Genomic DNA, 26,842 nt, shown 5'->3' on the forward strand with positions numbered 1-26,842 from the left:
GGCGGAGGGACAGCTGCAGTCCTTGGTGTCGGAGCACATCTCTGGACTTTCCAACGTCCAGGCGGATTGGCTGAGTCGGGCGACTGGACAATGGCAAGTGGCAACTCCACCCGTCGCTGTTTTGGAGGATCTGTCAGAAGTTCAGGACTCCTCTGGTGGATCTGTTTGCGTCGCCCGCGAACTCCCAGCTTCCCCGGTTTCTCCATAGTGAGGGAGGAGGAGTATCCAGAGCGGGTTGACGTCCTCTCATGATTGGATGAGTCAGATAAGCTCTTTGGGCAACGCCCCTTGCCAGCAGGACTTCCCCATTATTTCGACTCATCCGCTCAAGGAAAGGTTGCACCACTCTGGACCTCCAGTAATTTACAAAGGATTAAGGAAAATAAACTTGGACCTGGCGAACCCTGCCTCCCTACATCGCACACAGCCTCCTCCTGCAAGGACTGGACTGCCACAAGCCCCCTGGGGCGGCACTCTGCCCTGGCCACTGAGTGAGACAGAGTCACTCAGGGAGGACCCTTGCCGGGCAGGCAGGAGGAGAGGGCATATATGCTTCCTAGAGGCAGCCCTTGATGCAGAGGCTAATCAGGAGCAGAAGCGCTCCTCTGCTCCCTTCAGGGGTTGAGCCATGAGGGTTGTTAAAATGCCCTGGAAAGCCTGCGCTGGCAGCTATCACCAGTGGACAAGGTGAGAGCCGGAAAGGCTCATAAAGAGCTGCAGGAGGCAAGGGGAGGCGAGCGGCAGCCGCATGGCAAGCCTGCAAAGGCAAAAGCCATTTCCATGTGCTCCAGCAAAGAGGAGCCTTTTGAATTTGGAGCCGGAGGGCCATCTTGAAACCACGTGGTCCAAGATGGCGGCCCCCAGCTGCTCAGAGGAGGCAGGCAGGAGCCCAGCTCTCAGCCGTCCAGCAACAACCACAACCGGATGCTCTGATGAGCCCTTAAAGAGGTGAGAAACCATCGCAGAGGCATTAGCCAAGGGCGGGGGAGGCAGCAAATGGCCAAAAGGAGGCTTATCAAGGAGGTAAAGAGGCAGGCGGTGGATCACAAGCCTACCTCCTAGATGAATCACAGAGGCAGCTGCCACAAGACTGCAGGAAGAACACTCCCTCCCCCCCAAACCTGAGAACTCCTCCCCCCCCCAGGGGAGGATCCCCTTCTGCTTCGGTGTTTCAGAAATCTTGCCTAAAAGCCTGTTCTGTCCCTTTCTAACTGCCAAGTAACAGGAGAAGGCTTCCCCCTTAAGGACACTCTCCTTTAAGTAGGAGAAAGAGAGTTGGGGGCGAGAAGGCCTTCAGAAAGAGGCTGTCCAGCAAGAGCTGCGGTTTTTTGTGGCTAATTCTTGCTTCCCCCTTAAGAGCATTCTCCATTGAGTAGGAGAAGGAGGGGGGAGGGGCGAGAAGTCCCTGAGAAGGAGGCTGGCCTCTTAGCAAAAGCTGTGTTTTTTTGTGGCTAATTCCTGAGGGCGGGGCTATGGTATTTGCCCCGCAGAGCCATTTGGAAAGAAGGGGGAGGAGGGGCCCCACGTGGCCCAAGCCGGCAGCCCCCTGCAGCCTGGAAAACACACAGGGGGGAGGAGTAATCAGCCCGGCTGCTAAAGGCTGCAGCCCCCAAGGAGGGACAGAAGAACCTCCAATCAGGTTAGAGATTACCCCCCTCCCCCAAGGATTTCCAAGGGTGGAGGTGACTAGGCAAAGAGCAAATGCAATGCAATACAATACTATGCAATACAATAGCAGAGAGGGAAGGGACCTTGCAGGTCTTCTAGCCCAACCCCCCTGCCTAGGCAGGAGATTCTTTACCTTTTCAGACAAATAGCTATCCAACAGCTGCTTAAAAACTTCCACTGTTGGGGCATTCACAACGTCTGGAGGCAGGTTGTTCCACTGATTAATTGTTCTAACTGTCAGGAAATTTCTCCTCAGTTCTAAGTTGCTTCTCTCCTTGATTAGTTTCCACCCATTGCTTCTAGTTCTGCACTCAGGTGCCTTGGAGGATAATCGGGCTGCCTCTTCTCTGTGGCAACCCCTGAGATATTGGAACACTGCTATCACGTCTCCCCTAGTCCTTCCTTTCAGTAAACTAGACTTACCCAGTTCCTGCAACCGTTCTTCATAGGCTTTAGCCTCCAGTCTCCTGATCCCCTCTGTTGCTCTTCTCTGCACTCTCCCTAGAACCTCCATATCCTTTCTACATCATGGTGACCAAACTGAATGCAGAATTCCAATTGTGGCCTTACCAAGGCCTTATAAAGTGGGATAAACACTTCACGGGAGCTTGATTCTATTCCTCTGTTTATGCAGCCAAAAACTTTGTTGGGTTTTCTGACAGCTGTTGCACACTGCTGGCTCATATTAAAGGGTTGTCCACTAGGACTCCAAGATCCCCTTCACAGTTACTACTGTGGAGCAAGGTATTCTGTACCTGTGCACTTCATGTTCGTAGAACCTTGCTTCATTGAATCTCATTTTCTTAGGCAGTGCCCAATGTTCAAGCGTATCAGGATCCTTCTGTATCTTTAGCCTGTCTTCTGGTGTGTGGGCTATTCCTGCCAGCTTGGGGTCATCTGCAAATCTGATGAGTCCCCCCACCGATCAGCATTTATCAAACAGAGAGCTAACAGTCATTCTGGCTCCTTCTTATGACAGCTTGAGATAACAGCAGTACTTAAAGAAGCAGTACTACTATCATGGCATATATATTGCTAACCCAAGTGTTAGCTTACACACCTAACTCCCTCATTCAAATCACTGATGAAGATGTTGAAGAGTACTGGGCTCAACACAGAGCCTTGGGATACTCCACTGCATTCTTCCCTCCATGAAGAGGCAGTTCCATCGAGGAGTACAGGTGTGTGCGGTTGGTCAACCAGTTACAAAGCCATCGGGGGTGACTATGTCTAACCCACATTCTTCTACTTTATCTAGTAGTAGGTTATGGTCTACCCTATCAGGACTTGCTGAAGTCCAAGTTAACTATATCAATAGCATTCCTATAGCCCACTAGGGTTGTCACTGTATCTAAGAAGGCAATATGGCTAATCTGTCAGGATCTGCTTTGACAAATCCAGGTTGGCCTTGGGCCCTTGATCTGTTTTTCTCCCTTTCTGAAGAGGGGAACCACATAACCAACCCTATAGGAGTTCTCCGGTACTCCAGGATCTCTGATAGATATGGTTCAGTTGTTTGGAGATCTCGTCTGCCAGTTCCTTCAGATCCCTAGGGTGTAACCCATCCAGTCCTGGGAATTGGACATTGGCTAAGGTAGACAGGTGCTCACTTACCATTTCTTCCCTATCTCATCTTGGGTTCCTAATCCGATTTTTGGGGTGCTGTTCTTGATAGGTTGGACTGTTTTATCCTTTTGGGTAGAGACAGATGCCATACATGAGTTAAATAGTTCTGCCTTACCCCTGCTGCTTGTCACCTTCTGGCCACTTTCTCCCAGCAAGGAACCAACTGTTTCCTTAATCTTTCTTGTCTTTAACATGCGGGAAGATGCCCCCTTTTGTATTTCATTTTATTGTTGTTGTTGTTGTTGTTATTATTATCATTATCATTATTATTATTATTTTACCTTGGCAGCAGGCCTTTCTTTATTGTGAGCCTTAGCTTCCCTCAATTCATCTTCACACACATTCTAGTGGCTGACCATTGAACTCCGTCTGTGCTTACATTCAGAATATCTCTGCGCTAATCCTAGCCATAGAATCATAGCACCCTTATGGCCGGGGGAGAAAGGGTCAGACAGGCCGGTCCCCAGGCCAGAACCCACCACAAACTCAGAATGGGATGTCCGACTATGAGAAGTCACAGAAGCACCTCAGATAGCCCACGATCTTAGACAGCATTCGCTGAGGGCAGAACATATAGCAGGGGTGGAGAACATCAGAGCCGACTGGCTCAGCCGGACCGAGGTGGACAATTTGGAGCGGAAGCTGCAGCCAGCAATCTTCGAGGAGCTGACGGAGTGCTTCGAACGCCCGGAGGTCGACTGATTCGCCACGCCCCTCAATGCTCAGCTCCCGAGGTTCTTCTCCAGGTACCAGACACGGGGGGCAGAAGGGGTGGGCGTTCTGTGAAGCCCCTGGCCCAGGGGTCGTTGGTATGCCTTTCCGCCCTTACCCCTGGTCCCCAGGGTCATATGGAAAATCCTTCGGGAGGGGGCGGAAGGGGTCCTGTTGGCGCCACCCTGGCCCGGGAGGCCGTGGTTTGCAGATCTCCAGTCGCTTTCAGTGGAAAGGCCCTGGGGAATCCCCCAGGAGAGGATATCCCTCAACCAGGGGTCGCTGGAGCAATCAAACCCTCAATGGCTCCAGCTGACTGCTCGGCTCTTGAGCGGAGCATCCTGGGGAAAGACCTCTTCCCCCCTAGGGTGATGCAGACTATCCAGACTGCCCGCGCACCCTCCACAGAGCGTATTTATGGCTCCATGTGGTGGGCCTTTGCCTCACGGTGTAACTTCCTGGGATACAACCCTATCCAGGCCTCAGTGCCTCAGATTCTGGACTTCCCTCCAGGCAGGCCGGGACAGAGGGTTAGCTCCTAAAATGATTAGGAGACAGGTTTCAGCCATCTCATCAGTTCTCCCGTGTGGCAGGAGCCAGAGCTTGACTCACCTCCTATGGTCAGGCAATTCCTCAAGGGGGGCTTCCAACCCCAAACCGCACACGGTGTTCAGGTACACTTCCTGGGACTTACACAGGATAGGGGATGTTCCAACAGGCGCTCCCTTTGAGCCTTTACGAACAGTTTCCCTTAAGTTCCTGACTCTTATGGTGGCCTTTCTGGGGGCCATCTCCTCCGCCAGGCGGATATACGAACTGCAAGCCCTGTCCACCAGGGACGATCTCTGCGTCTTCCACCAAGACAGGGTGGGGTTACGACTAGAACCGTTCTTCATCCCCAGGGTGGGCCCCTGCTTCCATCGAGTCCAGGAACTGATTTGCCCAACTTCTGTCCAGACCCTTCTCACCCATCGGAGAAGTGGCACACTCTGGGCGTAAGGAGGGCTCTGTGGATTACCGCAGGAGAACCAGGCCAAACAGGAAATCCAAAGCTTTGTTTGTCTCCTTCCACCAGGTCCTGGGTAATGAGGTGACTTCCACCACAATAGGCAGGTGGTTGCGAACCTGCATTGCCACTGCATACCAATCGCAGGGCTTACAGACACCAATCATATCACGGCCCATTCCAGGCAGAGCGCAGCCACATCCACGGCCTGGGTCACGCAGACATCCCTGGTCAAAATCTGTAGGGCAGCCACGTGGGCCTTCCCCCTCTCCCTTTGCTAGGAACTATAAACTGGACTCTTTGCCTCGGCAGAAGCCTCTTTGACCGCAGGGCGTTGCAGGCGGTTCACAGGGCGTGGCCCACGCCTCAACCGGCATGAGGGGGGACATGGGGCCTCAGGGGTCTCCCTCCCTAGGGACGTGCAGGCTTTGGTACGTCCCACTCTGGATACTCCTCCCCCCTCACTATGGAGAAAGGGCGTTGGCACTTACCTGATACGCCTCTTCTCATAGTGGGGGGAGGAGTATCCAGTCCCTCCCTGACTGTTTGTACGACTAAGTGTTATGTTCATTGTTTTATGAAGTTATATAAATATTGATGTCGAAGACGATAAAGCTAAGAACTGAATTAAGAGTCTGGAGTGAATGGTGCAACGAGTCGGATGGAGCTCTTCGTCAAATAATGGGGAAGTCCTGCTGGCCAGGGGGCGTTGCCCAAAGAGCTTATCTGACTCGTCCAATCATGAGAGGACAAGGTCAACCCGCTCTGGATACTCCTCCCCCCACTATGAGAAGAGGCATATCAGGTAAGTACCAACGCCCTTTTTCACCCGTTTCCAGTCCAGGTCGGCGGAAGGCACGGACACCCTCAGGAGCCGGTGGCCCCCGGGCCTTCTTTATGCTTTCCCTCCCATTCCCCTCATCCTGGGGACCGTCAGGAAGGTGGTGGCGGATGGGGCCCTGGTCGTTGTGGTGGCCCCTTATTGGCCCAGGATACCCTGGTTCGCGGACCTGGTCCAGCTATCGGTGGCCCCTCCGTGGAGGATTCTGCAGGGGGAGGTGGTCTTGCTGCAGGGGGTTCTGGTGCACCCGGAGCCCCAGTGGCTCCATCTGACCGCCTGGCTCTTGAACGGCAGCTTCTGAGGGGGGCTCATCTGTCCTCCAGCGTCATTCATACCATCGAGGCGTCTCGGCATCCGTCGACGACCCGCATTTACAATTCCACCTGGATGGCCTTTGTCCGGTGGTGCTCTCCTTGGGGCATTCCTCTCGATAGGGCCACCATTCCTAATGTCTTGGATTTCCTCCAGAAGGGTCTTGAAGGCAGACTTTTGCAGAATACATTGCGCCGCCAGGTGGCGGCTCTTTCTTTGGGGGGGTGGGTGGGGTCTTCCTCCCTTTCCCATGTTCCCCTGGTCAAGCGTTTTCTGAAGGGGGCAGCTAATCTCAGGCCTCCCCCCGTTCACAGGTTCCCCACATGGGATCTTTCCCTGGTGCTCAGGGCTTTGACAGGGGCCCCTTTCGAGCCTCTCCGGTCTGTTCATTTAAGGTTCTTGTCACTGAAAGTGGCTTTCCTGGTGGCGGTTACATCCACCCGACATATTTCAGAACTGGGTGTCTTGTCTTCCAGGGACGAACCTTTGTCACTTTCACCAGGACAGGGTGGTGCTTCGCCTTGACCCTGCCTTCATCCCGAAGGTGAATACTCCCTTTCATAGGGCTCAGGAGATCGTCCTGCCCGACTTTTGCCTGGGTCCGTCCAATGATAGGGAGCGACTCTGGCATCGGTTGGACGTCTGCCGCGCTCTGCGAATCTACTTCCGGCGGACCGAGGGGGTCCGTAGGTCGGAGGCCTTGTTTGTTTCGTTCCAGCTGAGGACGCTGGGGTCAGCTACCATTGGCCGTTGGCTGCGTCAGGCCATTGTGGAAGCTTACGGGGCTTCGGATCGTCCGGCCCCGTCGGGGATCATGGCCCATTCTACCAGGAGTGCCACGACCACGGCGGCATGGGCCACGAGGGCCCCGTTTGAGGACATCTGTCGTGTGGCCATTTGGGCTTCTCCGATGTCTTTCATCCGGCATTATCATCTGGATGCCTTCGTGTCTGCGGACGCGTCCTTTGGTCGGAGGGTCTTGCAGAGGGTGGCGGCTGATGCTCCCCTTGGGTCCTAGTGGTTCTTGTTCTCCCTCCCTGGGACTGTAGTTTGGGTATGTCCCACAGGTGACCACTCCCTCCCCTCCTCTGGAAAAAGAACGTTAGTCTTACCTGAACGTGTCTTTTAAGAGGAGGGGAGGGAGTGGTCACGACCCGCCCTGAGTTGTGTTCCATTGGGGCCAAGGGGAGGACCCGGGTGGTTGTTATTTTTTTGTTGTTTTTTGTACCGTTCGCCTTCGAGAATCTGGGCCAGGATTGGAAGGCACCAGTATTTAAAGCTTTGCTCTTAGTCTTTGGACCAATCAGGCTTTGAGAAAACCCACAGTTGACCACTCCCTCCCCTCCTCTTAAAAGACACGTTCAGGTAAGACCAACGTTCTTTTTCTCAATATATTGCTCTTCCAAGGTTTTCTGAGCTCCGATGTTAGTTCATCTTTCTCATCATGACCACCTTAGGTCTCCAGAGGAGGGGGGGGGTTCCTACTGTCAAAATTTCAATCTCCCAAATCACTGATATTGCAGTTTAGGTATCTCAGAGATTTCTGTAAATCAATTCTACATAAAAGGACTTTTCTTGTGCCAGATCACATGTGACGTAAGCACTTTTTAAAAGCTATCTTTGGGTCCTACTCCCCTTGGTTTTTGAAAATGTGTCACATCTTTTAACAGTTCTTGAAATCGCTTTCTAGTTGTGTAGGTTGTGGAGTCCTGCAATCATTTTGTTGCTTTCATTTTATTTATTGTTTTATTTTCATTTATTGACTAGTACTGTAGATTGAATGCAGAAGGCATTGCTTTTTTGGACAGGCAGTTGGAAGTCCAGCAAATGTTTGTTTAGTTGACTTAACATAAAACTGTAGAGGATAGCTAATACCCTAACCATAAAAAACCCAGTAATAAACTTGGGCAGTGGGCTAAAAATGACAAAATGAATTTAATGGAAGCAATGAAGAGTTCTCACTTAGGTTAGGGCAGGGGTCTGCAACCTTCAACACTCAAAAAAGCCATTTGGACCCATTTCCCACAGAAAAGAAAACATTGGGAGTCACAAAACCTGGGTGGGCGTGGCCAACTCAATCTCATTCCCACCCAATCACATGACACACACCCCAAACACACGTACCCATTTTCTTTCTCTCCCACTTCTATCTCTCTCATTTGTTTCCCTCTCCCTGATTCTCTCCCTCCAGCTCTGTCTCTCATTTCTTTCTCCTTCTCCCCTTTCTCTCATTTGTTTCTCTCTCTTTTTCCTCTCTCATTCTCTCCCTCCATCATTTTCTCATTTCTCTCTCTTTCTCCCCTTTTCTCTCTCTCACTTTCTCTCCCCCTCTCTCTCCCCCTCGTGTGTGTGTGTGTCTGTCTGTCCTCTTGAACCATTTGCAAAAACAGGTGAGGATTGGGATTATTATTCTTCTTTGGGTGCTTTTTACCATATGATTTGAATCAAGAGTCATTTCAGGTTCCCAGATAAATGAAGCTGTTTCGTCCCCCTGCTGTAGTTCCCTGTTGGCTGGCTGCTCCACTCCTCGCCCTCCCCTCCCATTCACTCCTTACGTGGCCTGAGAAGGTAAGGGTGGCGGCGGGGAAGGAGACTCGCTCCATATTCCAGAGCGGGAGGGAAGCACCCTTGTACTTGCCTTTTATCTCGTGGGTGCTTCTTCTGGTGCTTCTCGGTCACTTGGGGAGACGTGACTTTCTCTGTGCCCTGAGACACTGGCCCAGCCCGGCTGCGGCTGATGCTCCGCATTGTAATGGGCTCCAGGAGGAGGGGGGGATGCCGTCTGCCCCATTGTGAAGCACGCTAAATTTAAATGTGCTGCACAAAATGCTGCAAGAGCAGTGAGCCACAGCCAAACCAGGCCGGGCCAGTGCTCTCAACTTGCAACTTGCTGTCCATCCCAAGACACTGGCCAGGCCCGGCTGTGACTGACTAGTTTCCTTTACAGCTAATCCTCAATTTACAACCATTTGTTTACTGACTGCTTGAAGTTACAACTTATGACTAGTTTCTACACTTACGATTATTGCAGCATTCCCATGAGCATGTGATCAAAATTCAGACACCTGTCAACGGGCTTGTATCTTTGACAGCTGCGGTCATGTGATCACATTGATGACCTTCTGAAAAGCAAAGGCAATGGGGAAGATAGATTCACTTAACAACCGTGATACTAATTTAACATCTGTAGTGATTCATTTAGCAACTCTGACAAGAAGGGCCATAAAATGGAGCAAGACTGTCTTGCTTAACAATAAAAAAGTGGGGCTCAGTTGTGGTTGTAAGTCAAGGACCAGCTGTTCTTTTGTATAAAATACGTTTATTTCCATTTCATTCCATACAATCACATGTATACTGTGCATAACCGGGGCATATAACATTGAATAATAAAAACAGCCCTCGCTTTTATAGACAATACCCCCCACAATACAAACCCAATATACCACCTTGACCCACCATACACCCTCTTTCACCCCCCTCCAACTTTTATTCTTCCTTCCAACATACCCCTCTACTTCCTACTTCCCCTCCCCCTCTATCACTCCTCTCTCTCAATACATTCCCTCCCTTCCTTCTCCTCCTGCCTCCAATCCTCTCTCCCACCCTCTCCACCCCTCCTTCTTCTTTCACTCTACTCCTCCCTTCGGTGTACCTCTATTGTCTACCAATATGTTCAGCTTGTCCTATTTTTACACTAACATTAAAAAGCCACAGTATGCAAGTGCAATCATGTGCTTTAAGATCTAACACATATTATATTTCCCCCCTCCCCCTAGAACCCCCCCTCCCTTCCCTCCCCCCGACTTCCCAGAGCCCGTACACGGTATAACTTTTTAGCAAACACAGTCTAAAATGTCTTAAAACAAAGCAGAAAAAAAAGGGTCGATAAGATCTCTACTTATCGACCCTTAAGGACCCTTAATATCCCTTGAAGGATATTATGATGAAGTGGCCCCTGAGCCCATGGAGGAGCTTAAGAAAGACACCCCTCACTTGGCTGCTTCAAAGAAAGTAATCGTCCAAGCACCATCCTTCCCCAATTATTTAATTAATGATTTCAAGATAATTCTGCCGCAAATTTGTCTAAAATGTGTGAGTTTAAATTTGTTAAAGGAAAAATGCCTGTGCAACTGATCATATTCCCAATGTATTTTCCCCCCAAAATAATAATGGAAAAGTCTACTGATTTTGTGTTTTTAATACTAAAACGGTTGTTAAATTTCCCTCTTGTTTTCTGACCTGTTTTCTGTTCAGGGTGGATTTGATTTAAATCAAGTCGATTTGAATCACGATTTAAATCATGATTTAAATAACTAGTAAAAAGGCTTGATTTACATCAACTCGCTTTAAATCATAATTTTTAAAGAGCAGCTGTCATCTCCGTCCCGCAGAGGCTCCTCCCCTGACCCGCTGTTGACTCACTGACAGTCCCAACATTGCAGAATATACAGCCTCATCCTGCACTAAGCTCCATTTCATGCTGAATAAACTAAATTATTAATGTATCTTAAATAGAAAACTACTTTTAAATAGATTTGTACCTCAAAATCCTTTTATTAAAATAAATTTGATAAAAAATTAAATCAATCCAATTTAAATTTTAAAAAAAAACCGATTTAAATTTAAAAAAAAAACTAGTTTTGTTGTTGTTTTTTTTAAAAAAAAATCATCGCTTTTTATCCTCCCTGTTTCTGTTGTTTCAGAGAGCAGGTATGAAAAGGTGTTTTTATTTTACAGAATGGATAACATTGTAAGCCTCCTAGAATCACCTTGTGGTGACATGGTCAGTAAACAAAAAGGAAAGAGAGAAAGAGAAATAAGGAAGGAAAGAAGGATTGGTCTAAATTTAGAAAAATATTCCTTATAAAAAGTATTTTGATAATAGAACCAGTACAGGTTACCCAGTTGTAGGTACCTTCACTGAATGTGTTTGAGCAAAGCTAGAAAATCATCTGGCGCGGATGCTTTAATTCATTGTCCTCCTTGATGATGTTACCTAGTTTGGTAATGAGCCATCTGCAAGAAATCCAAGCTCAGAGTCCCACGGACCCCACGGTTCCACCCTGAGCTACAAATACTCTCTTCTATTGAATGCTTTAATTTGGAGTCTTAATTGGACTTGATAGACTGAGTGCTCCCTTCCTACAGTGTGATTATTTGAAATCTGCAGGGCGCCAGGTTGGGAAAGAATTTCTCTGTCTAATCGTATCATATGAACAAGCCTTATAATTTCATAAAAGAAAACAGAACCTCTTGTTGGTAAGTTCAGGCATATATCCTCGAGGAAACAAGGCATGCCACTGAGCAGGAAAAGGTTTTAATCAGATTTGAACAGACTCTGTCCAACTAAGTCTCTTAGGTAGGCTTCTGTGATATTGTAATGTTTCAATTTATGGTGGTAATTTGGATTTTTTATAGAAGTCTAGAAGTAAAGGCTCCTTAAATTCTGATTTATAATTGCTAATTTTGCTTTGATAAAAATTGTAATACACCCAGTCACATCTAAAAAAAAATAAAGGCACCCATCCCAATGATTTTTGACCATGTTAGCCAGTTCAGTTTGTCCAGTAGTTAATCAAGACGCTATAACTAGTGACAGATCACTGAGTATCCAGTTCATAAGCTGTTTGTTAGAAACTTAAATTAACTTGCAAAGTTCGTTTAATTCATGTGATCATATTCAGATGCTTGGCAACTGACTCATATTTATGACGGTTGCATTGTCTCTGGGTCTTGTAATAACTTTTTGCGACCTTCTGCAAGCAAAGTCAATGGGAAACCAGATTCACTTAACAATTATGTTACTAACTAAACGACTACAGTAGTTCACTTAACAACATTGGCAAAAAGATAGTAAAATGAGGCAAAATTTGCTTAACCAATGTCTCCCTTAGGAATAGAAATTTTGGGACCAATTGCAATCATAAGTGAAAGATTACATGTAATAAATAAACTAGCTTTTGGCAATTTCTATAGAAATGATAAGAGTTGTAGTGAGAGGTGGGGCTTGACGTCGCAACGATACAACATGCAATCTTGGGGCTCCAGGATTGCTGTCAATATCTCTGTTCCTGGACGGTCCTTTTGGACCTAAACTGTTCTGAAGGAACAGTGATAGAAAAGAGCATGTCCTGCTGATCTCAGGGACATTGCAAAGTCCCTGATTGATCCAGGAGAAAGCTCTTTTTGCCAGCTACAAGAGAAACAGCCAAAATGGCTGAAGAAGATTGGGACAAGCCCCTGAAACAGAAGCAGTGCAGGAGAGACAGTGTGTCGAAATGGTGAGAAAATGTTTTATTATTAGTGAAGGGAAAACCCAAAAGACTTGGAGTTTAAAATAAAATTGAAGACAGAAGAAAATAAGTGGTGGATTAACCCTGGTTTAAAACTATCTTTTCTACCTTAACTTTGTTTTCTATGGATGGACTTTTTACAAATGCCTCTTACTTTTACACTGGACTGGTCTCTTTTTTCCTTCTTCCTCTATACTTTCCATTTTTTGTATTCATAGATTAAAAGTTTCTTCTCTCGTAAGGCTTGGTCGGAGCATAATTTTTAAACATTTTTTCCCCTCTTATGGACCCTGGAGTTTACACAGAGAGGCAAAAACAGATGGAAAAGAGGTAACACTGCCATCTATTGGCTAGAGGCTTGGCAATATCTGATATTACAAAGTATAGGCTTTGTTTACGGAAAGGCTCAGTGGAAAACATTTTGTTTATACTTTTCTTATGTTCCTTTGAAGGAAAGAGAAAGCTTTGATTTGAAAAACTCCACTGAATTTGTTTGAAACCTAAAAAGTCTTGGATGTTTTGGCAGTGTTTATAACCTGGAAAATGGCACGATGTGAAGAAGAAAAGGCACTAACTTTGCAAAGAATTTTCTTAGAAATTCAAAAAGTTTTAATAGTCACATAGAGAATTGAAAAGAGACTTGAAATTATAGATCAAAATACAGAAAGTACGGTGACAATGATGAAGTTTGAGGACAGAGCTCAAAAAATCACAGAGACATATGAAAGTGATAAGAAAATTGTTGACACTGACAGCAGACTGAAAGTGGAGGGAAATGACAAGTGTGAAATATGGAAAGGAGAGATCGATGAACCGGAACTTTATTTCAGATGTCAGAATATAAATGAAGAAAGGAGAGAAAATTTGGCAAAAATAATTAGAGTAATCTCAACAGAAACACTAATGATAACAAAAGTTAAGCTGATAAAAGGAGCAGATAGAGGGTTTCAAATCCTTATGACACATGCAATGAACAACAAGTTCTTAAGAGAAGTCCACTTATCAAGAAAACACTTAGAATACAGACTTTACAAATGGCAAGAGATATTGGACTACACTATTTCTGGAAGGATATAGGATGATGAAATGAAATGTCACAATAAAATTTAGTGAAATGTAGTTACATTTTGAGTGCTATATACAATGTAATAATAGCTATAGTCAAATAAATGATTAAAAATGATAAAGCATTTGTATATACTAGATTGATAATACGAAATTTTATACAAACTGTAAGTGAGGATTATGGAGATGATGTTCAAAAGCCTTTGATAAACAATTCTATATAGAATAGAATATAAAGATGTAATATCATTGGATGATTTCAGGATGATGTAATGAAATGCCATAGTATAAATTTACTTCAAATTTAATATGCTTTATGTTGAAAGGATGTAATAATGGCTTAATGGATGTTTAATAATTATAACAATTTGTATACATGTATATTAGGTTGATGATACTAATAATGGGTAAAAACATGTAATTGAAAATTATTAGAGAATGTTATCAATGCTAAAATAATAGAATGACTTAGAATAGGATTAAAAAAACTTATTGGATATATTGAAGATGATATAATGAATCATTATATTAATGGTTATATATTTAGAATACCTTGTCTAAAATGAAGAAACAATAGTGATAATCAAACAAAGGAAGCATAATAACAATGTATACAAAGATACCTTGATTGACAATATGTGAATTTTGATAAAATTGAAGTGATGACTATGGAAAGAAAGACCTTGTAATCAATCGACACGCTGTATGTAGTTGAAGAGGCTTTTATGTTATATGTGTTGTGTGTTTGTGTTTGTTTGAAAATAAAAGAATATTTTAAAAAAAGAGTTGCAGTGAAATCTACAGAGTTGGAAATCTTATCCTAAACAAAAGGGCATTCCTTCGTAAGGATAATGGAAAATTAGGTGCTGCCTAACAATAAATTGTGAATTAAAAATGATACCCATTACTTCCATTGTTGTTAATTACGAAGTCGTGTCTGATCCATCGTGACCCTATGGACAATGTTTCTCCAGGCTTTCCTGTCCTCTACCATCCTCTGGAGTCCATTTAAGCTCATTACTGCCATTACTGCAAGCAAAATAAGACTTTGCATTTTGGAGATACTACTACATCAAATAATAAAATTTTATAGCATTACCAAGTAATTTGGAAAACTTTTCAAAGCAGGGGAAAAAAAACCAGTAGGTCAGTGGTGGAAAACAAAATATTAATGATACAGTTCCAGAGGATTGAAGGACCAAAATATAATTTAGGTACAGCTGGCTCTTCTATTTTTCGGGGGGGGGGGGGGGAGAAACACTGTTAATCTGGCAATACTAAGATATGGTTTAATTCTTTATGCAAAAATATGACTTGTGCTCGTTAGCATGTTTGGCTGTAGGGATAATGAAGGGTTCTACATTATTACAATGTAGAGGCCTCTTGTATATTCCTACTCATTTTAAATGTATCAAATATGTGCTGAGCAAAGTTTGCAGTTTTCCCATAAGACATAGCATGCTTTCTGAAGCCAACTTTTGTTTTGGGGAATTTTTTTACACTCGGCGCTGTGTTTTTCCTGAAGATTGCTGAAGATGGCACCTGCAGTAATATCACTTTGGTAGTAGATACTGTGTAATGAAGGCACCGAAGCTCTGTCCTGGGTGCTGAATATCTTTTGAAGGCCAGATGCTTGACATGAAATGCGGGGTGGGGGAGACCTACTAGTTTTACATCGATTTCCAGATCACACTGTGAGTGAAAAACGGTGTAAACCTATCATTTGACAACTTTTAACATTAATAATAATTCTGACTAGTTTTTGCAAGAATAAGCTTACTGTAGGAAGAAAATGAGAAGCAACAGGCTGCCATCAAACAGTTGTGGCAGTGTTTATTATTTTCTTCTTTGGGATTACTTTCCAGAAAAATGAACTGAAGTATTTTATTAATACAAACAGAAATGTTATTGGTGGATTGCGGGGAGTGAAAGAGAGAGAGAGATATGATAAAGGTAGATGTGTAATTTGCAGAGCTAGAAGGGCAATATTTTCAAACATTATCTGCTGATATATTGTTCTGTTCAGCATATTTTATGCACACGGAGAGACAGTTCAAGTGAACTAGTAAGATGAATATTGATGTTGTGTTACAGTTGTGTGGCTATTTAATGCTATTTTATCTTTTGAATTTACATACAAAGTTTCCCTAGCTATTGCCCCCCTGCCCTGCCCCTCACCCCACTCCCAACATGGACTGCCAACCCAACCATATTGAGAGAAACCGCTTTATCCATTCCTTCGCTATATTGGTCCACGCTGTGGGCACAATCCTCATTTATCAATGTGTTTCTGTTTTCTTTTTCCTCCAAAGCTGGAGATGCCGATGATCCACCAAGAATTACCCCAAATCCAGTCATCAATGGGAATGTAGCCATGGCTGATGGTCACAATAACACAGAAGAAGACATGGAAGATGGTGAGTTAATTTGCTCTCAGGTTGGTGGCGACTGGAAAGCTGCCTTTGTTTTCTTCAGCAAGTGGTCCCCGAGGGTTTGATAATGCTAATTACGAACACCTATCTAGGGAAGAAAACTTCTGAAACATTTGAGACAAAGCTTGTAGCGGATAAAACGGATAAAGATCGTTTTCTTCCTCTTTCGTAACTCAGAATTATTAAATTAAATTAATACAGGACAGAGAAAGCAAAATATTTCCCTACATGGATAAACAATTTGGAGGATTCATTGCTAATTGTCATGGGCTGTGTGAATAATTGCTTCATTTTATCTATTCTGAATCTCTGAACCCAGAATCTAAGATTTCTCTCTTGTTACCCAACAAGCCCCCCCCCCCCTTTTCATTTCAAAAGGCTAAGAAACTGCAAACACACCCATTTCAAAAGGCATGGGATGTTTAAGGATTACAATAGTAAACACATGCACTTGTGCGCTCCAAAAACTGCCAATTGTTCTGACATACCATAAAAGCCAGTCCCCAGATGGTAAGATACATCTGCCTGACAAAGAATTGCTTTGATTGCAGGATGGGGGTGTTGTCCAAACTCAGCAACATTAAGACTTGTGGATTTCAACTCCCAGAATTCCTCAGCCAGCCATATGGCTGAGGAATTCTGGGAGTTGAAGTCCACAAGTCTTCCCGTTGCCGAGTTTGGAGACACCCCCCCCCCCCTGCTCTTGATTGATAGAAGTTTTGGACAGATGGCTGGACCAACGTCTGGACCAAAGTTTTGAGAGATGGTTCAGCCATCTCTCAAAACTTACTCTTGAGTTCTGCTGCGTGCTTTGCTTCTCTTACGTGTACTATCAACATGCACAGGCAAAAGCAGGAGTGAGTTTTGACAGCATTTATGTTCCCTATGCCATCCTTCTGGTAAACTCGCAAGATTTGTTTTCTTGCAGTGTACATGTATGACCTAGACTGGCTGTCTTGTCTGTCTGTCTACCTAATTTAGATACTGACCATCAGGCTCTTAGAGTGACTCTTCTCTAAAGACATTAAAAAAAAACGTATAAAAGTGCAATAAAAGAGCCAATTTTAAAATAATCAAGGTGGTTTTTTAAAAATCAAAAGCAGATGAATATCGAGTAATTTATTTAACTCATTTAAGGACCATTGAAGTGGGAGTGGGCTTGAATTGCCTTGGCCTGAATTCATCTGCACTGCGCTGCCCTGAGTCCTCTTGGCTGAGGAATGTGAAACTTAAATCACCAGGGGTGAACGGTTCCCAGTCATCTTTCTGCTCATTTCTTCTGCATGTTATTTGATGATGTTTATAACTTGATCTGTTATTTGGACAGAAGGTGATAGGGCTGGGACCTCAGGCACTTGAAGGAGCTTTCTGCTAAATGAAAGTCTGTGGGGAACCATTTTTGGACCTTTGTCACACAGGTTTTCTTAAAACATAAGCCACAGTCAACCACAAAGGATGCACCGAGCAGATTTTAGTGAGAATAGCACCTTTTGACTTCCAAAAAGAGAAACCTGAGCAGAAGAAGCAGCCACATCCTTTCTCATTAAAATTAACACAACTTGGGTTCACATGTCATACTAAGCCAAAATCATGTTTTGTTGCATCTGAGTTAGAGCAATGTGTGGATTCTCTTGTGCTTTGTAAATTGTAGTTTATGTTTTAATGTTATATAGAGCATGGGTAGTCTAGTGAAGAGAAGGACCAGGGGAGACATGAGAGGAGTCTTCCAATATTTGAGGGGCTGCCACAGAGAGGAGGGGGTCAAACTATTCTCCAAAGCACCCGAAGGCTGGACAAGGAATAATGGATGGATGGAATAATGGATGGAAGCTCCCACAACTTCCGAAGGCAACTTCTGTTCCATTGGTTGCTTGTTCTCATTGTCGGAAAGTTCCTCCTTATTTCCAGGTTGAATCTCTCCTTGCTCAGTTTCCATCCATTATTCATTCTCTGGCCTTCAGGTGCTTTGGAGAATAGCTTGACCCCCTCCTCTCTGGGGCAGCCCCTCAAATATTGGAAGGCTTCTATCCTGTCTCCCCTGGTCCTTCTCTTCCCTAGACTAGCCAGGCCCTGTTCCTGCAACCATTCTTCGTATGTTTTAGCCTCCAATCCCCTCATCATCCTGGTTGCTCTTCTCTACACTCTTTCCAGAGTCTCAACATGCTTTTTATAGCATGGTGATCAAACTGGATGCAGTACTCTAGGTGTGGTCTCACTAAGGCTTTATAGAGTGGTATTAGTACCTCCCTTGGTCTTGATTGTATCCCACTGTTAATGTAACTTAGTGTCTGTGCCAGAGGAAGGCGCTGCTGGTTAGTTGAGATTCAGCATCTTTTCAGCGCTGAGAAATCAACCAAGTGTTACCTCTATTCAAACAATTGGGTGAAGAGTGGGGAATGAAAGCTGCAAATCACTGAGAGGATAATGGCAGCCTACTCTGAATATCCAGTCAACTGATCCTGTTGATTACATGTAGATATTGAACAATATGGGGATTAGACGGAATTTCTTTGCTGAAAAGTTGAGGAGATGCACAATACCTTCTGAATTCTGCAGCCAGCTTCTAAGGTTCACTTTCATGTTTGGAAAGTAATGGAACTACAGCAGAAAACCGATCCACAGCCTAATTGAAAACTTCACTATAGGCCATTGATTGATTGATTGATTAAATTTATAGGTTGCCCATCTTACCTGGGCAGCTTACAATCATGCTTGAAACCCATTGTGAAACAATTCATTTTACAATTGTTTTTTTGATGGAGACTCTTATTTGATTAAGTATTCACCAATGGGGTCAAGCCAAGGAGAAGGCAGTAATTTTTTTCTCTCCCCCGCTGTATATGATTGGTCTTTTTTTTTCTGTACAGATAGTCTTTCACCTACATTGGGCATCCCATGACTGACCTCATTTCATGACATTTTTTGCAAGGGTAGTTAAATGAATCACCATGGTAAATTCCTAGTCATTAAGCCCACCAATTGTCTGTAGTAGACATTTTGTGGCTGGAAACAGAAGCAAACTCTTTTTTTTCCCCGTGCAAAAAAACCCATTGTAAACCACTGTCACGGGACCATGGGATGTGGCAAATGGCCGCTGTGAAACTAGGTCAGTTGCCAAGTGCCCAAAATGTGATAATGTGACTGCAGGGACCCTGCAATAGCCCTTAGACTTCTATACCGCTTCACAGTGCTTTAGAACCTTCTCTGAGCGGTTTCAGAGTTAGCCTATTCCCTCAACAATCTGCAATCTCATTTTACTGACCTCAGAAGGATAGAAGGCTGAGTCAGCCTTGAGCTGGTCAGAATCGAACCCCTGGTAGGCAGCAGAACTAATCTGCAATACTGCATTCTAACCACTGAACCATGGGAGGTAGAGGGATGCTAGATAGAAAGATGAAGAGCAATAGCACTTTGACTTATATACCTCTTCATAGTGCTTTTACAGCCCTCTCTAAGCGGTTTACAGAGTCACCCCCTTGCCCCCAACAATCTGGGTCCTCGTTTTACTGACTTCAGAAGGATTGGAGGCTGAGTGAGTCAACCTTGAGCTAGTCAGGCTCAAATTGCTGACAGTCGGCAGAATTAGCCTGCAATGCTGCCTTCTAACCACTGCGCCACCACAGCTTATTATACGTACCATTTGTTCTTAACTTTGGATGGTCACAAGCGACAGGTCACAATTCAAGGACTACCTGTACCAGTGATGTAAACTCTCTCGTTGGAGACCCACAGACAAGATTGCAGACTCGGAAATGGTTTTTCCCTTATTTTGCAGACACAAGCTGGCGGTCAGAAGCGACGTTTCAGTTCACAGTTGAGCGTTTCAACCGGCTGAGTGAATCGGTCCTAAGCCCCCCTTGTTTCGTGCGGAACCTTCCCTGGAAGATCATGGTGATGCCACGCCTTTACCCAGACAGGCCACACCAAAAAAGTGTAGGATTCTTTCTTCAGTGCAACGCTGAGTCGGATTCCACGTAAGTCCTGTTATGCATGGATACACGGAACCTCTCTTGAATGCAGTGCCTTAACATTTTCTGCATGGGGATATGTTGCCTGATAGGAGATAATGCCTCCAGCCTGGGGCATCATCTGGCAGAGGCCGAATGGAAACAGTACAGTAGATGTGCATTTATTCAGAGGATTTACTTCGATGAAGATTCACAGTCATCCAGCTAGAGTTGTCTGGAAGTTGAGTCATGGCAACCAGAGTTCTTTCCCTTTTGGTTGGAAACGTTTTCCTGCTTTATCCAAGTAGATCCAAGAAGAAGCTACTTTGATGAGCCGTGAAACGTTTCCAACCAAAAAGAAGTCCAGTTGTCGTGACTCAACTTCTAGACACACACACAGGACTTGTTTGTCACTTCTGAAAGTTGGATGTTGTCTGCAGTGTTGGTAGCCTCAGAAGACATAATGAGAACAGTGACCTGTTTCAATCCAGACCGCTGTTTCTCAACCTTTGGCAACTTGAAGTTGCGTGGACTTCAACTCCCAGAATTCCCCAGCCAGCTTTCAAGGAACTTTCAAAAGTTTTTGAGGAGTTATGTTACTGCTTGAAAGGAGTAATATTTTTAACCATCTACAGAAGAAAATAATCAAATGAAATGGAAAATTTATGTGAGAAGCAACATTTTTTTAAAAAAATGAAATAAAACAATCAGCTTTGTTAAAAGGAGAAGCTTTTTATAATTTTTTTCCAGGATAATAATGGGTACCACTCCTGGGAGGTTACCGAAAGTTTTAAATCCAGGAGTGACAAGAAATGAAGAGGCTTGCTCGGTAAAACCTAATTTATGAGTAGTGGCTTTTCTGCAACACAATGTGTCAAGTGTTATCTCTCTAATTGTTGCAGGTCATGGTCTTGCCATGCGCAGGCAGTCCTCAAGATCATAAATTACAAGGACGATGAAAAATCTTTCAGTCGCCGCATCAGCCATTTATTCTTTCATAAGGAAAACGACTGGGGCTTTTCCAATTTTATGTCTTGGAGTGTAAGTAACTGCTTGCCACTGGGGGGGGGGGGGGAGGTATGGCATGTTAGATGGGGACTAGGGCAGTTGGCCATAGCCAACTTGATGCAGCGAATTCCTCATGGGACAAGAGGTGCAATATCGAAGAAATGGTGGAATAGAATCACTATTTAATCATTCTTTTAAAAAAAGGATGCCAAAGAAGGGACAAAATGAAATGTGAATGACAAGAATTAAAATATTTAAATAATTAAATTATTTTAAATAATTAATTTAAATTGGCCTGCGGCGAGTTGTCCCATTCCGGGATGAGCACATTGCAACCCTGGTTGAAGTGGCGTTGTGTGTAGCTTGGCTGCCTTATCTTCTCTCCCTCCCCTCTTAGCCTAAAGTAATTTTTTTCGGAACTTTTTTTGTGAGTGAAACCTTCACAATTTGGAAATCCTTGGCCTCAAATTGCAGGACAACCGAGCTGGATCTTATGAGCCTCATTAAGGCATCCTGAGATGCAAAGCCCAAAAACTAATTTTGTGTTCACTAAGAACCTTCTCAGCTCTCTAAATCAGGAAGAGACAAGAAGCTGCTTCAGGTGCTATAATTGAAGATGTGGGTCTGTACCCTCCACCCCTCCAGTCCCCTTTGCCTCCCAGTTAATTGTGTTTGCAGTTGTCAAGCTGTCAATGTCTTCTATTGATTCCTAGAAATGGGCATCTGGTGACAGCTTGAGATGTCCCCGTATCATTTGAGCTCGGTGGTAAAAATTGATATGTGTTTATCTTGACTTGAGCTTCAGATTGAAACATGACCTTTCAAGAATGGCAAGGCCCAACAGATTATTGCATCTGGTTTTGATGTTCTTGATTCAATTTTTTCCTCCTCTCCTTTTCTTTTTGGTAGGAAGTTACTGATCTAGATAAAGGCTACATAGAAGATGACAAAGTCACTTTTGAAGTTTATGTTCAAGCTGATGCTCCTCATGGTGTGGCGTAAGTAGCCTTTGCTCTTTTTTCTTTTCTTGGAGGGGGGGAAAGTAGCTTGGGGAGAAAGTAGCTTGATTCACTTTTTCCTTTGCAGTTCCCCCCCCCCCCTTTCAGACTTGTGAGCTATTTCTAAGAAATATTACAGTTTCTTTAAATGTGGGATTAATAGAGGAAAAACTCAAATTTTTCTACCTTAAATCTCTTTCACCAAGTCAAAGACCTACTCCTTCTCACGTGTAATCCTTGCCTAATACATTGGTTAGCAAGTTTTAACAAACAATCTCTGCCATGTTTACGATTTTCTTCTAAGGAACTGACATAAAATGGAAAGAGGAGGGATTATAATTATAGGATCTTCCTTCCAATGGAGTTGGTTTCTTGGAAAGGTTCAGGTTCTTCTAGGAAACACACACACACACACACACACACACACACACACCACAGGAATCTGCATACCATCTAGACCAGTGTTTCTCAACCATGGCGACTTTAAGTCCTGTGGACTTCAACTCCCAGAATCCCCCAGCCAGTTGGCTGGGGGATTCTGGGAATTAAAGTCCACAGGACTTAAAGTCTCCACAGTTGAGAAACACTGATGTAGACAAATTACTGTTCAATGTTTTCCTGAAAACCTCCAGTGATGAAACATCCCCAACTTCCGAATGTAAGTTTTTGTGAGAGGTTCCTCAGCTTGGTAATCCCTCACAGGGTTTCTTTCTTCATCTTGGAGGAAGGGACATTTTCCGAAAGTAGAGAGTCCTTTTGTTAATTGCTTTCAAAATCAAGAAATGAATGTTTTGATCCTTCCCAGGGTTTTAGTGAACAGAGGGGTGGAGAAATAGATTCTGTTGTGGCCGCCAGCCCCTCCAACAGCCGAATCAGATGAAGAGGAGGCGTGGGAGTCAGGGTGAACATCAAGGCAACTTCAAAGCTTTGAGGGGGAGGAGGGAATGGAGCTGGCAGAGCGAGAGAGGCAGAGGCAGAGCCTGGGCCGTCTGTCATCCCTCAGATAAAGAGTCAACAGTCCCCAGGTATGGAGGTGTGTGAAGAGGAAGAGGAGGAACAGCTGGTCCAGTGCCTAATGCACGGATTTGCAGAAGGCAGAGGAGAGAAGAGCAGGAAATCCTTGGGCCGGTCCTTGGGATGGAAGAGCCACTGCTGCTAGTGAAGCCCCTCCCTATTTTGGGGGATAAAAGACAGCAGGTGGAGATGAATAGATGTGGCAGACAACTATCTCCCGGCTGGACAGACTTGTTAGCCTGCAAGAGAAACTTTTTTTTACCAGGGCTGCTGGCGCTTTTAATAAAGGAATCATTGATTTAACAACAGAGGGTTTGTCGTGTTTGGGGAGGTGGGTCAGAAGCGATTCCTCTATAAAGGTAATCCTCGATTTACGACTTAAACTGAGCCCAAAGTTTCTGTTGCTATGCAAGACGTGTTAAATGATTTTGCTCCATTTTGCAATCTTTCTTGCCACCATTAAGTGAATCACTGCAGTTGTTAAGCTAGTAACACGGTTGTTAAGTGAATTTGGCTTCTTCCCCAGTGACTTTGCTCATCAGAAGGTTGCAAAAGGAGCTCACATAACTGGGACACTGCAACTGTCACAAAAATCTGATAAATAGCTGAATGTTGATCGTGTGACCCTGGGGATGCTGCAATGGTCATAAGTGTGAGAAACAGCCGCCAGTCCCTTTTTTCCAGTGCCGTCATAACTTTGAACCGTCACTAAATGTGTAAGTCAAGGACTACCTGGACTGTATAACATTTGCACCATGCTGAAAAACCTGTGTTGTATTCCAAGACAGTTAGAAGTTCTACATTGATGGCTTTAAAACACTGCAATGTCTGCTCCCCTGCCCTCAAATCTTTGCCAAGTTTTTTTTTTTAAGAAGGCCAATAAAAATTGCACTGAACAATGAAATGCTTGAGCATTCTTCTGATGCTAATCAGAATAGAATAGAATGGGACCTTGGAAGCCTTCTAGTCCAGCCCCCTGCTCCAGCAGGAGAATCTATTCAATCTCAGACAAGTGACTGTCCAGTCTCTCTTAAAAACCTCCAGTGATGGAGCACCCATGATTTCTGAAGGGAAGCTGTTCCACTGGTTAATTGTCCTCAATGTTGAGAAGTTTCTCCTTAATTCCAGGTTGCTTCTCTCTTTGATTAGTTTCCATCTGTTGTTTCTTGTTTTAACTCTTCCTCTTTGTGGCAGCCCCTGAAATACTGGAATACTGCTATCATGTCACCCCTAATTCTTTTTTCCTTTAGACTAGCCAGACTCAGAACCTTCGCTTTCTCCACAATTTCCCTTGCAACTGAGATTTGCATGTAGTTTTCCCTGTCATCCTTGCTGATCTCGAGACACATTGGTATCCCTCACCCCACCCCACTCCGTGCTTTCACTCTGGCTGTTCGGGGAGGTTGATAGAACTGAGTTCAAAGTACCCTGTGAAAACTGCAGGCCCCTTAATGTAGGAGCTTATGTGATGGATAATCAGGGAAGAATCTCTTCTTATTCAGATCAGTTTGTCTACACATGAATTAATCCTCTTCCTTTCTCCACAGGAAGTGGTTGTACAGATAGTCCTCCACTTACAATAGTTATTTAGTGACCGAAGTTACGTTGGCCCTGAAAAATGTGACTTGTAGCCATTTTTCTTAGCAATAGCACTTAGACTTATATGCTGCTTCACGGTGCTTTTACAGCCCTCTCTAAGCGGTTTACAGAGTCAGCCTCTTGCCCCCAACAATCTGAGTCCTCATTTTGCCCACCTCGAAAGGATGGAAGGCTGAGTCAACCTTGAGCTGGGATGGATGGATGGGGAGGGGAAGGAGGAAGGAAGGAAAATATCAATAGCACTTAGACTTATATGCCGCTTCACAGTGCTTTTACAGCCCTCTCTAAGTGGTTTACAGGGTCACCATCTTGCCCCCAACAATCTCTCCTCATTTTACCCATCTTGGAAGGATGGAAGGCTGAGTCAACCTTGTGTCGTCAGGATCGAACTCCTGGCAGTGATCAGAGTTTAGCCTGCAATACTGGATTCTAACCACTGGGAGGGAAGGAAAGAAGGAAAATAGCAATGGCATTCAGACTTATATACCACTTCACAGTGCTTTTACAACCTTCTCTAAGTGGTTTACAGAGCCAGCCTATTGCCCCCCAATAATCTGGGTCCTCATTTTACTGACCTCAGAAGGTTGAATCAACCTTGAGCTGGCCAGGATCGAACAGCAGAACTGCTGGCAATCAGCAGAATTAGCTTGCAAGTACGGTCTTCTATCCACTGAGCCATCACGGCACTTATGACCACTGCCACATCCCCAGGGTCACATGATCAAAATTCAGATGCTTGGCAACTGGTATCATATTTATGACGGTTGCAATGTCTCAGGTCATGCGATCCCCTTTTGTGGCCTTTTGACGAGCAAAGTTGATAGGGAAGCCAGGTTCACTTTACAACCTTGTGACTAACTTAGCAATCGCAGTGATCCTCTTAGCCAATGTCTCACTTAGCAACAGAAATTTTGGCTCAGTTGTGGTTGCAAGTCAAGGATTACCTGTATTGTAGAATTGGTATAGACTTGGTTGCTGATCATAAATTTGAGCGGTATAGTCAATAATTCAGTTTCGGGCAAATCATTTCACAGAGGCGTAGCTTTTAAGCAGCTTTCATTTTTCAGATACATGACTTTTTCTTTGGAAATTGCTCCATCTTTGTTTTTAATTTCTCTGTTTGTTATGGTTGCTTTGTTCCCAGTCTTGAAAAGATTTCAGAATTCTGAACATGTGTACAGTTATCCTAATTGCTGCATAACAGATGCGCGATTTGCTGACAGTTCAATTTGAATCAGCTGGATTTCAGTGATGGAAACCAAGCTTCTAGCTTGATTTCTGTGTTTGTGTGTGTGTGTGTGTGTGTGTGTGTGTGTGTGCAAAATGTGTGGAGGCCCAATTCTAATACCCTAATTCTTTGAATATTCCAGATGGGACTCCAAGAAGCACACAGGATATGTGGGGCTGAAGAACCAGGGCGCAACTTGCTACATGAACAGTTTGTTACAGACATTATTTTTCACAAACCAACTACGAAAGGTAAATAAATATGTATTCAAAATGGACTGTGTGTGTGTGTGTGTGTGTGTGTGTGTGTGTGTGTGTACACATACGTATGTACACATGCACACACATGGGGTGCGGTGGCTAAGACATTGAGCTTGTTGATCAGAAAGTTTGGCAGTTCGAATCCCTAGCGCCGCATAACAGAGTGAGCTCCCGTTATTTGTCCCAGCTTCTGCCAACCTATAATTTGAAAGCACATAAAAATGCAAGTAGAAAAATGGGAACCATCTTTGGTGGGAAGGTAACAGCATTCCGTACGCCTTTGGTGTTGAGTCATGCTGGCCACATGACCACGGAGACGTCTTTGGACAGCGCTGGCTCTTTGGCTTTGAAACGGAGATGAGCACTGCCTCCTAGAGTCGGGAACGTCTAGCACACATATGTGTGGGAACCTTTACCTACCTACCTATCTACCTACCTCTCTCTATCTATGTGTGTGTGGTGCCTTTGGCTTCGTGCTTGTGAGAGCAATCGATCCGATTCACGCTTTGCTCACACAAGCACAAAGCCAAAGGCACCAGCCTGAAGATGACAAGTGTGACCTCGTCGAAATATCGCCAAGACCAGCCTAGGTATGTATGTATGTATGTATGTATGTATGTATGTATGTGTATATGTATGTATGTATATAATATTTCAGAGAGGGCATCAGAATGTCATTTTTAATGTTTGTACACAGAAATAGTGACAATAAAGATTATCTTACCATTATCTTTAAAAACTTTTGCTACTGGCCAATATTGGTATACATTGCATTGGAGAAGAAAACATTAGGACCACTCCCCTGGGTTTATTTCTGGATTTGAATTTACTGGC

General features: G+C 44.4%; 1 protein-coding gene across 2 annotated transcripts in view; it reads left to right on the plus strand.

Annotated features, from left to right (window-relative positions):
- Positions 1 to 26,842, plus strand: part of USP7 (ubiquitin specific peptidase 7) — a 105,577-nt gene that overhangs the window by 41,003 nt on the left and 37,732 nt on the right. For both annotated transcript variants that reach the window (XM_087728977.1, XM_087728976.1), the window contains exons 2-6: positions 15,835 to 15,939; positions 19,730 to 19,928; positions 20,804 to 20,942; positions 21,819 to 21,907; positions 25,891 to 25,999. In XM_087728977.1, coding sequence (XP_087585103.1) covers positions 15,835 to 15,939; positions 19,730 to 19,928; positions 20,804 to 20,942; positions 21,819 to 21,907; positions 25,891 to 25,999 — 641 coding nt within the window. The remainder of the gene's footprint in view (positions 1 to 15,834; positions 15,940 to 19,729; positions 19,929 to 20,803; positions 20,943 to 21,818; positions 21,908 to 25,890; positions 26,000 to 26,842) is intronic.

Source organism: Thamnophis sirtalis, unplaced genomic scaffold (assembly GCF_051295495.1).
Source record: "Thamnophis sirtalis isolate CommonGarterSnake01/CBP01778 unplaced genomic scaffold, rThaSir2_p1.2 scaffold_14, whole genome shotgun sequence".
NCBI classification, from domain to species: Eukaryota; Metazoa; Chordata; class Lepidosauria; order Squamata; family Natricidae; genus Thamnophis; species Thamnophis sirtalis.